General features: G+C 40.8%; 1 protein-coding gene across 1 annotated transcript in view; it reads left to right on the top strand.

Moving 5' to 3' along the window:
* The first annotated feature begins 7,390 nt into the window (after positions 1 to 7,390).
* LOC129626867 (endogenous retrovirus group K member 19 Env polyprotein-like) overlaps positions 7,391 to 12,229 on the top strand; it is an 83,138-nt gene continuing 78,299 nt past the window's right edge. Inside the window, exon 1 of the mRNA XM_055546373.1 lies at positions 7,391 to 7,601. Within this exon, the coding sequence (XP_055402348.1) occupies positions 7,553 to 7,601 (49 nt within the window). The 5' untranslated portion in view covers positions 7,391 to 7,552. The remainder of the gene's footprint in view (positions 7,602 to 12,229) is intronic.

Raw genomic sequence — 12,229 nt, 5'->3', positions numbered from 1 at the left:
CACTTATTTTTGTTTGGCTGCACTGGGTTTTGATCGTTGCACGCGGGCTTCTCATTGCAGTGGCTTCTCTCGTGACCGAGCACAGGCACTAGAGCGCGCAGGCTCAGTAGTTGTGGTGCACGTGGGCTTAGTTGCTTCACGGCATGTGGGGTCTTCCCAAATCAGGGACTGAACCCGTGTCTCCTTTTTTGGCAGGCAGATTCTTTAACACTGAGCCATCAGGGAAGCCCTCAGCTAACATCTTGGCTGATTTCATGTGAGACAGGACCACTCAGTTAAGTCACTCATGAGTTCTTAACCCATGGAAACTATGTGAGATACACGTTTGCTGCTGTAAGCAAATAAATTTTGCAAGAGTTTGTTATGTAGCAAAACAACTAATATAATAATGGAAGTTTAAAATATCAAATATGACCTTGTGACCAGTTACATAAATTGTGCCTCTAACAGCTATGAGTATTTTCTTTCTTGTTATGTGTATATGTATCTAGAGCTATATGTGCTTAGTTGCTCAGTCGTATCTGACTCTGTAGCCGGCCTACCAGGCTCCTCTGTCCATGGGGATTCTCCAGGCAAGAATACTGGAGTGGGTTGCTATGCCCTCTTCCAGGGGATCTTCCCAACCCAGGATCGAACCCAGATCTACATTGCAGGTAGATTCTTTACCATCTGAACCACCAGGGAAGCCCAATAACTATGTGTATATGTATATATAATATGCATACACATGTACATTATATAACTCTTGCCTGGAAAATCCCATGGACGAAGGAGCCTAGTATGCTGCAGTCCATGGGGTCGCTCAGAGTCGGACACGACTGAAGTGACTTAGCAGTAGCATACATTATATAAATGTTATATAAATATATGTGCATATACATTATGTATAAATGTACAATATATATATAAAAGAATCATACATTCACACATGTATACTATCTTTTCCTAATTAATTTTTACATGTTTTTTAAATTTATTTTTTATTGAAGTACAGTTGATTTACAATGTTGTATTCATTTCTTCTGTACAGCAGTGACTCAGTTTTACACATATATACATTCTTTTTTAATATTCTTTTCCATTATGGTTTATCCCAGGATATTGACTATAGTTCCGTCTGCTATATATTAGGTCCTTGTTGGTTATCCTTTCTATATGTGATAGTTTCCATCTATTAACCCCAAACTCCCAGTCCTCGCTCTCCCACCCACTACAAGTTTTTCTTATTTGAGATTAACTTTACCATTTAATCTTTTGGTAACAATTTCAGCTGGGACTGAGATTGAAATTAAGGGGTTATTAGCATAGCCTGTGTAGCTACAATGACCATTAGTATTTTGCATCTTCTGATTTTGTGAAGTGTGAGAATAACTTCTTTTGTATGAAGGATAGTTGCATCATACAACTGGGAGTTGTTGAATTATTGTATGAAAATTTAAAGTGTAAAGAAGGGTGCATATGAATCCTGGGTAGCCAAAGGTGAGTCAGCTCCAAGTCCACCTTTATGTACTCTATATTGTGGCGCTGGAGCTTTGCAAACCACAGTTCTCTGGTGGCAGTTTTCTCTTAGATTCTGCCAAGGAGGGGCACTAAGGCAGGACCTGGAAGGAGCATGGAAGAAGAAAGGTTGTGCTGCTTCCTGTGAACTTACTATAGACTCCTTGAGTGTCTGGGGTTCTTGAGAGTGCCACTTCTTCACTCTGCTGCAGTTTCTTGCCAGCAGTCCCTAATCTAATTATAACACTTGTAGAACAGGTCTTTTGCCTGCACCCCTTACCCCCACCAGAAAGCCGGCACTAGCTGGCTGGAGCCCATTCTGAGCTGAGAGACACTGGAGTTTGCCTTCTCATCTATTTCAGCTCCAAGGGCTCCTTCTCCGTGTTCTGTTTTAATAATCTTTAAAATTTCTTAAAATTATTTTTGGTTGTGCTGGGTCTTTGCTGCTTTTGTGTGGGCCTTCTCCAGTTGTGGCGAGCGGGGGCTACTCTCTGTTGAGATGTGTGGGCATCTCGTTGCGGTGGCTTCTCTCATGGAGCTCGGGCTCTAGGAGCGCGAGCTTCGGTAGTTGCAGCATGTGGGCTCTAGAGTGCGAGAGCTTCAGCAGTTGTGATGAACAGGCTTAGTTGCTCTGAGGCACGTGGAATCTTCCCAGACTCATGTCCCCAGTCTGCATTGGCAGATGGATTCTTATCCAGTGGGCCACCAGGGAAGTCCTGTTTTAATAATTCTAACCTCTTCCCTCTATCCCTTTGCTTTAAGGGCAGAAGTTGGTTCCTGCAGTTGCTACCTCCAGAATTTTTAGGGTTCTCTTCTACTGTTTAGTGTCCTGGTTAACAACTTGATACCTGATTAATATGTGTTTGTATTAAATTATCTCTTTCACATGACTGGTGTTGTTTTTCTCTCCCAACTAGTCCCCAGTCTAAGGGTTCCAATTAGCCAGGCCTGATTCAGGTGTTCATTCTGGAGCTAGAGGTGAAGGGGTCAGCTCTTCTCAAATTGTATAGACTGAGATTGGATAAGGTTTAGTCTTCCTCAAAGAAAAAATGGGGTACTATTATAAAGAGAGGTGAGGAGGGATCAGGCAAAAAAATCACATCTGAATATGAGGATAATCTTTAAAGATAATGAGAAGTTTTCACAACCTTTTTCTCCCATATAAAAATAGCCCAAATAAAATTATTGTGAAAGTGAAAAGACAAATGGAAATCAGATACCATTTCACGTTCACTAGGATGGGTTATAATCACATAGACAGGAAATAACAAGTGTTGTTAAGGATGTGGAGAAATTGGAACCCACATACATTGCTCGTGAGAGTATAAAATGGTGCAGCTGCTTTGGCAATCCCTCAAATGCTTAAACAGCATTATCGTTTTATCCAGCAATTCTTTCCCAGGTATATCCCCAAGAGAAATGAAAGCATGTGCCCACACAAAACTTGAACATAAAAATTCATAGCAGGATTATTCATAATACCAAAAAGTGAAGACAACCCAAATGTCCATTAACTGATAATGGATAAATGTGATATATATATATATATATATATCTCCATATAATTTATTTGGCAATAAAAAGAAATACCTATGCATACTACAACATGAATGAATCTGGAAATACGCTAAGTGAAAGAAACCAGTCACAAAGGATCATATAGTGTATTATTCCATTTATATGAAATGTTAAAAATGGGCAAATCTATAGAGGCAAAGTGGATACCTAGGGGCTAGAAAAGGTGAGAGGATGGAGGCAAGGGGTACAGGATTTTGGAGTAATGAAATATTCTACAGTTGATTATGGTGATTAGATGTACAACAGTGTGGGCATATTAAATCCTTGAATCTGTACACTTTAAATGGGTGAATTGTGTTATGTGAATTATATCTCAGTAAAACTGTTAAAAAGTATTGCACAAAAGTATACAGGGGACTTCCCAGTGGTACATAGAATGGTACATTCTTTACCATACAATGACTCTGATAAAGAATCCACCTGCCAATGCAGAAGACTCAAGTTCAATCCCCAGTTCAGGGAGATCCCCTGGAGTAGGAAATGGCAACCCACTACAGTATCCTGACCTGGAAAAGCCCATGGACAGAGGAGCCTGGTGGGCTATAGTCCATGGGGTTGTAGAAGAGTTGAAGACAACTCAGCGACTAAACAACAGGTGTACAATACATACTTTTTATTCATGAATTAGTCGTACAACCAAGTGGATTGAACAAAATATATTTCTGTGCTCTGAATATTTTAAAGGAGCAGCTGAAGAAGAAGAAAAAAAAATGTATGAATTGTTTCCAGTTTCTTTAAAGGAAAAAAAATTACCAACAAGCTCTTTGGGTGGTAATATTTCATTTCTTTTTGTCCTAGAAATGAATCTGAAGTGGCTCTCTGCCAGTTTGCTCATGCTCATTAGCCACTCCCTGATGCAGTCAGAAAAATACCATCTGTTCCTTTCAGTTGTCAAAAAGTTACAAATTATCTAAACCTTTCCACAGGTAGTAAATCCTGAAAAGGTACATCTTCCAAATGATCATCATTTTCTATAACTATTGTACAATGATATTTTGTTTAACTTGATGTGAAAATGATAATCCCTAGATAATGAAATCTCCAAAACTGAATTAGCAAATGCCAGTATTTTACATGGTGAGCAATATGAGCATGGTGCTGTTTAGCTGTATGATGTAACAATGTCCATACTGGCACTTAGAAAGTTTTCTGTATTCAGGAAGAGCAGGGCATGAAAGGAAATTATCTGGGAATCGCATGGATGTTTAGAAGAGTCATATTTATTGTTAGCATATGCTCTCCATGTTTGTGCCTGTTAGAATGATGGCGATCCCAGACATCTGGGCAGGTAGGTAGCATCCCTGATTAGAATAATTCAGTGTTTTTTTTAAAAGTAAGTTAATTTTTGGTTGCACTGGGTCTTTGTTTCTACACGCAGGCTTTCTCTAGTTGCGAGTGGGGGGCTACCCTTCGTTGGAGTGCACAGACTTCTCATTGCAGTGGTTTCTCTTGCTGTAGAGCACAGACTCTAGGCACACAGGCTTCAGCAATTGCAGCACGTGGGCTCAGGAGTTGCAGCCTGACGGCTCTAGACTGCGGGCTCAGTATTTGTGGCACACAAGCTTTACTGGCCCTTGACATGTGGAATCTTCCCGGATCAGGGGTCGTACCCGTATCTTCTGCGCTGACAGGTGGATTCTTGTCCACTATCCCACCAGAGAACTACTACGGTTTGTATGTCTCATCGTTTCTTCAAACAGTACCTTTACACACTTAGAGTTATCACTAGGCTTTTCTTTGATTAAAGTTCACAGACAACGGCTTTTATTTTACCCTTGTTTTCCAGTAGTGCTTGATGTCATTTCTGGCACCTAGGTCCTTAGTAAATGTTGAATGAGTGAGTGAGTGAGTGAATGAATGAATGAATGAATCAAACTGGATGGAATGAACTCTATTATTATCACCTGTATTCCAGGGTCTCTAGCCTTCCTAACTCATGACTGTCAGTATCACACTGTTTCTTTATTGTGTGACAAAATAGGGACCATTTAAATTTGCTTGCCAATGTAGCACATACATGAGGAGGGCATGGCAACCCACTCCAGCAGTCTTGCCTGGAGAATCCCCATGGACAGAGGAGCCTGGTGCGCCAGTCCATGGGGTTGCAAGAGTCGGATGTGACTGAGTGACTCAGCATAGCACAGCACATAGCACATACATAGCTCCAGACTTCATTCCTCGAGCACTTTGCTATTTGGAAATAACCAGTCGTTAGAAAAAAAGAATCTTATATTTTGGTGAAAGGGAAGAAATACTTAGAAATACGTTTGATTGGCAAAATACCATGTATCCTAACTGAAAAGTTGTTTATTTCATATGCTTCTAAAATCATTGACTACTTCTCTCTTCACTGTGTTATGAATTATTCTGATTGTGGTAAAATGACAATGGGTACATATTGTGGGTATTGAGAGTGTCCACTTCGTTGCACATAAGACACATTCTTTGTTAGAACAAGTGTGGTTGTAGTGCATGACTACCCATGGGGCCCCTCCATCAATTCTGGAGCTCCGTTTCTCAGAGGTCATCAGTACTTCCCAGAGGACAGAGATACACTATCTTTCCTTTCCATCTCTGTCAACCAAAAGAAAAGCCTATTATAAGGAAACATTCATCTAACCACATTCAGCAGTGCTGTCTGATTCAGTGTCCTTCCAGCTGTGTCATTATCCTTTGCGCTGATACACACTCTGCTCTGACATTCTGAAAAGACAGTTTCATACCATTCCTCATTATTTCTCTCTGCAGTGAGAAAGCATTTTAGTCTCTGGATGTAATGTCCTGTCATCATGTACCTGGTCCCTACCGTGCTCTGGCTAAACACACTCCAGACCATCTGAAATTTTGGGGGTGACTTTGGAGAGGTAACAAAAGGAGAAGAAAGTGACACTGGTAAAACGGAAAAGGGAATTCAGAAATAGGTATACATGATTGTGTCTCTCATTTCTGCTTTGCAAGTAAGATCACCTTTAGTATTTTTCTAGACATAGAGAACAAATATATGGATACCAAGGGGAAAAGGATGGTGGTGATACGGAGTCCTGCACCAAGGCCACAGACATGGAGCCAAGAACAAACCAGAGGGCTCCAGAGGAGCCCACCTCTGGAACTGAATGAACCCCTTTGTAACTGTTGCTCAAAATACCACCCCCCTGCCGCTCCACCCCCTCCCCTATCCTTACCAGCCAGCTTCCTGACCCCAAATTAGGCAAAAATTCTCATCCAGGTACTCACCCTATTACCATAACCAATCAAGTAATGCCAACCTGCCAGCAGCAATTTTCTTTGGCTTGAGGCTATAAAAATTGGTAGCCTCAAGGAATCCAGGAAAAACATCGACTCTCCCTGGCCTGTCAGGAGGTGTCAGCCCACTGCACTAGCAGTGCCCACATTATTTCTGCTCTTTGTTCGTAATAAACTCAATCCTTTCTGCAATACTCTGTGTCTGAAAATTCTTTTCCAACCTGTGTTAGGACTGCCACACAGGTGGGAGGAATTGGGAGATTGGGATTGACACATACATAGCACTGATACCATGTTATCAGTACTATATAAAATATATAGTTATACTACATAAAATAGATAACTAATGAGAACCTATTGTATAGCACAGGGACCTCTGCTTAATGCATTGCTGTGACCTGAATAGAAAAGTCCAAAAGGGAAAGGATATATGTAAATATATGGCTGACTCACTTGCTGTACAGTGGAAGCATTTATAAAGCAACTATACTCCAATAAATACTAATTTAAAAAAGAAATAGGTATATATGATAAACAATGCTGTGAGACAGTGGCTCGTAGTCTTACATGCATCAGAATCATGGGGAATAGTAAAAACAATGAATAAATGCCCAAACCCACCCGAGAGACCTAGATTCCTTTAGTCTGATGAGATTTGTGTAAATTAAATGTTCCTTATGTGTTTCTAATGTGCCATCAGATTGAGAACCCAGCATAGAAAAGAACTTGAGTTTGGGAGTCAGGCAGTTCCAGGTCCAATAAAATGGGGTAACTGTCAGCCTCAGTGTTTTGTTTTGTTTTGTTTTGTTTCCATGAGCGTATGTGTTAGTCATTCAGTCGTGTCCACTCTCTGCGACCCCATGGACTGTGGCCCACCAAGTTCCTGTGTCCATGGAATTCTCCAGGCAAGAATACGGGAGTGGGGTGCCATTTGGGTAAATGGGGGTTGTAAATAAGATAGTTTCTGGGCCTTAGTATATGGTTAACAAGCTCAGTTCCTAAGGCCACAGCAGCATCAGCATCAGCTGGGAGCTTGCACTAATGCAAATTGAAAGCCAGAACTTACCAATCAGAATCTTTGGGGGCGGGGTCTAGGAACTTGGGTTTTAACAAGTCTTCCAGGGGATCCTTATGCTGGCTAATGTAGGAACCATGCATTAGATGACAAGAGAACGCCAAACCAGGACAGAAGGCACTACCAGGAATCTGGGACCGCCACCGAAATTTTAAATGTATGACCAAGGAACCAGAGTCCGAGGCTAGAGCCAGAGACACCCCAAGGAGTAAGTATAAGGGAGAAGTGGGTCTTTCAAGGAAAGTGGTGGTGGTTCCAAACTAAGAGGAATGAACGTTAGTTAAAAACATGGCTCTTCCCTACAAATATGGAGGGGGTGTGGAATCATGGCATTTGTTTTTGAGTATGAAACAAAAATGATGCTGGCAGAAGTGTTTTTCAGTTAGTGTCTGGCCCATAATAAGTTTTTAGTGAATTATATGAATTATTTTTCAGAGAAGGCAATGGCACCCCACTCCAGTACTCTTGCCTGGAAAATCCAATGGGTGGAGGAGCCTGGTAGGCTGCAGTTCATGGGGTTGCTGAGAGTTGGACACAACTGAGTGACTTTGCTTTCACTTTTTACTTTCATGCATTGGAGAAGGAAATGGCAACCCACTCCAGTGTTCTTGCCTGGAGAATCCCAGGGACGGCGGAGCCTGGTGGGCTGCCGTCTATGGGGTCTCACAGAGTCAGACACGACTGAAGCGACTTAGCAGCAGCAGCAGCAGCATTAATTATTTTTATTAAAGTAGCACATTGCTCTTGCCTGGAAAATCCCATGGATGGAGGAGCCTAGTAGGCTGCAGTCCATGGGGTCACTAAGAGTCGGACACGACTGAGGGACTTCACTTTCACTTTTCACTTTCATGCATTGGAGAAGGAAATGGCAACCCACTCCAGTGTTCTTGCCTGGAGAATCCCAGGGATGGCGGAGCCTGGTGGGCTGCTGTCTGTGGGGTCGCACAGAGTCGGACACGACTGAAGTGACTTAGCAGTAGCAGCAGCACATTGCTAATTGGGGATGTTCAATTTAATTAGGAACTATAATCTTTGTGCTTTATGTTTCTGGCGTTAAATGATTAAAGAAAATATTTTAGGTGATACAAACAAATTTTAACACCTCACAAAGTCTCCTTTGGAAAGCCGCAAAATGGGGTGGAAAGCAAAAACTTTATAGGGTAAAAAGTAAGAAATGAGGAAGAGAAAAATAGGAGATATCTGATTGGCTGGAACCATAGTCAACCTTGTTTATATCCAAAATGTATGAACAGCTCACAAAATTCTATAAAAAACAAACAAACTTGATTTTAAAATGGGCAAAAGATCTGAATAGGCATTTTTTCCAAAGAAGACATATAAGTGGCCAACAGACACATGAAAAGTTACTCAACATCACTAATCATCAGTGTAACACAAAGATTATATCATTTGTAAGTTATATTATCATTTGTAAATATTTCTCCCATTGAGTAGGCTATCTTTTCATTTTGTTGATGGATTTTGCTGTGCAAAAGCTTTTAAGTGTAACTAAGTCTCATTTGTTTTTGCTTTTGTTTCCTTTGCCTTAGAAGATAAATACTGCTATAGTTTTTCAAAAAGTGTTCTGCCTATGTTTCATTCTGGGAGGTTTTTTTTTTCGTAGTTTCAGGTCTTACATTTAGGTTTTTAATACATTTTGAGTCTATTTTTGTATAAGGTGTCAGGGAATGTTCTCATTTCATACTTTTTGCAGTTAGCTGTCCAGTTCTCCCAGCACCACTTATTGAAGAGATAGTGTTTTCACCAGGGTATATTCTTGCCTCCTCTGTTGTAGATTAGTTGACTATAAGTGTGTGGACTTATTTCTGGGTTCTCTATTCTGTTCTATTGATCATGTCTGTTTTTGTGCCACAAAACCATAGCTTTGTAGTATAGTCTGAAGTCAGGAAGTATGATATGTCCATTTCTGTTCTTTCTCAAGATTGGCAATTTGGAGTCTTTTGTGTTTCCATACAAATTCTGCAGATAATTTGTTCTAGTTCTGTGAAAACTGTCATTGGTATTTTGATAGAGATTGCCTATTTTCCTTTTTGGTTGCACACTCCTGAGAGACTTGGGACTTTATCTTATACTCCTTTTTATCTAAATTAATTAGGATTTGCTTTGGCTCTGAATAATAGGTAAAAATGACAGTGTCTTGAATGAGTGTATCAGCTGTTATTGTTGAGTTGCCAAGTCGTGTCTGACTCTTTTGTGACCCAGTGGACTGGAGCCCACCAGGCTCCTCTGTCCGGGGGTTTCCCAGGCAAGAATACTGGAGTGGGGGTGCTGTTTCCTTCTCCAGAGAATCTTCCTGACCCAGGGATCAAACTGAGTCTCCTTGGCAGGCAGATTCTTTACCACTGAGCCACATAGGAAGCCCAGGTGTATCAATCAGGTAGGTATTCCTAAATAACAAGCCATGCTTAACTCACTGGCTTAAATCAGTAATCCTCTACAGTTGTTGTCTGTGTTTTAACTTGACCTAGGCTGAAGTTGATGGGATTGTTCTCAGGTTTGGCAGCTGAGGCAACTCTGCCACTCTCTGAGGTCTGTGGTTTGATTGGGATGGCCTCCTTCCTCCTTGGGTTGGGGTGGGGGCCAGGCTAACCAGGGTTGTTCTTCTGGTAAAATAAGAGACACCAAGCAGCAAGCAGGCCCCATAAGGCCTGGTCTCAGAATCAGCCCCTGTTGTTTCTACTCACGAAGAAGTCACATGGTTGAGCCTTCAGTCAAAGGGTCAAGACACGTTGCCCATGACAAGGCCATGAAAAGGATGGGGGTATAGGGGGGAGCAAAGAATTAGGGGTAGTTGTTCATTCTGCCACAACAAGATAGAATTTTTTTTCATCTAAAAGTCCAAAAGTTGGAAAAATTCTCAGGAACTCAGGTTGCTTGTTTTTTTAGGCTGTGTGGCCTGTGAGAATATTAGTTCCCCCATCAGGGACTGAACCTGGGCCCCAGGAAGTGTAAGTGTGGAGTCCTAACCACTGGACTGCCAGGGAATTCCCTGCTTCTATCTTGTTGGTCCTTGGTGCATGGCCTCATTGTCAGGGTTAACTCATGGATTAAGGTGGATTAAGGTGGCTTTTTTAGCTCTGTATCTGGTAGGAGGAAGGGACAAGACAAAGGGGACAAAGGGCACAGGCCAACTGTCACTTAAGGGAGGTTCCAAGTAGTTGTCACATGACACTTCATCATGTGGCCACTGTTGGTTCCAAGGGAGACTGAAAACATAACCTTTATTCTACTTAGCCATATACCCAGCTAAATCAGAGCATCTATTACTAAGGAGGAAGAGAAGAATGGATATTGGGAACAAGACAATGATTTCTGCATATAGCCTTATTCAGAGTATAGTATGCTATGCTATGCTAAGTCACTTCAGTCGTGTCCGACTCTGTGTGACCCCATAGACGGTAGCCTACCAGGCTCCCCCGTTCCTGGGATTCTCCAGGCAAGAACACTGGAGTGGGTTGCCATTTCCTTCTCCAATGCATGAAAGTGAAAATTGAAAGTGAAGTCGCTCAGTCCTGTCCGACTCTTAGCGACCCCATGGACTGTAGCCTACCAGGCTCCTCCGTCCATGGGATTTTCCAGGCAAGAGTACTGGAGTGGGGGTGCCGTTGCCTTGGTGCGATAAATATTTGTTGCTTTTACTGTAAATTTTTTACATGCTGTGAAACGGTTATTCTTTATGGAAAAAGAATAGCTATTCTTAATAATAAGAATAAAAAATGTTTTTTAAAATTCAATGGTGCACATGTTTGGCACTGTAAGTTCTTTCTGGTTCCACAGTCACAACAGACTGAGAATTTTTTGTATGAAAGGCAGTATTCTCTCTCAATCACTAGACTTGACTCAATGACTCTAACAGTATTCAAATCAAGGGATTGAAACTAATAAAATTCAAAACCACAACGTGGTATCACTATGCACCTATTAAAATGATGAAACTGAAAAAACAAACAAATGGTGGCGAGGATATAGAACAACGGGAACTCTGGTAGACTGCTGGGGGAAGTGCAGAATGGTCCAACGATGTTGGAAAACAGTTGGCTGTTGCTTGGAAACAGTCACTTACTGTGAGACCCAGTAATTCCACTCTTAAGTATTAATCAAGGAGAAATTGAGGCATATGTCCACACAAAAACCTTTGTTTTGTGCAAATACTTACCGCATCTTTATTCACAGTCACTAAAATGTACTGAAAACAAAGCGTCTATCTGTAGGAGAATGGATGAAGAAATTCAGTTACAGCCATACAATGGAATACTACTCAGCAGCAAAAAGAAATGAATTACTGAAGTAATTCATGCAGTAAGATGAATACATCTCAGAATAATTATGCCGAGTTAAAAAATAAAAATAAAAAAGCTACAAACTATGTGATTTCATTTATGTGACATTCTGCAAAAGACAGAATTATAGGGAGAGAAACTGATTAGTGGTTGATAGGGGCTGAGAGAGAAGAATGATGGTAAAGAGCATAAGGGAACATTCTGGAATAAGGGAGATATTCTTGATTCTTCAAAATTGTATTTTTTGTCATCTTTCATAGAACTGTACACCTAAATATAAATTTTACAGTATATAAATTATATATCAGCAAACGTGACCAAAAAAATTCTTTTTTACATCTTTTTGTTTTAATTGAAGCATAGTTGATTTACAATATCATGTTAGTTTCAGGTATATAGCACAGAGACTCAGTTACATAGATTATTTTTCTGAATCTTCCTTATAGATTATTATGATGTATTCAAATAGTTCTCTGTGCTATACAGTAGGTCCTTGCTGTTTGTTTTATATATAGTGGTATGTATCAGTTAATCT

The sequence above is a fragment of the Bubalus kerabau genome, chromosome 14 (assembly GCF_029407905.1).
Source record: "Bubalus kerabau isolate K-KA32 ecotype Philippines breed swamp buffalo chromosome 14, PCC_UOA_SB_1v2, whole genome shotgun sequence".
Taxonomy (NCBI): Eukaryota; Metazoa; Chordata; class Mammalia; order Artiodactyla; family Bovidae; genus Bubalus; species Bubalus kerabau.
Note: the sequence above shows the minus strand (reverse complement) of the source record. Positions and strands in the feature narration are given on the sequence as shown.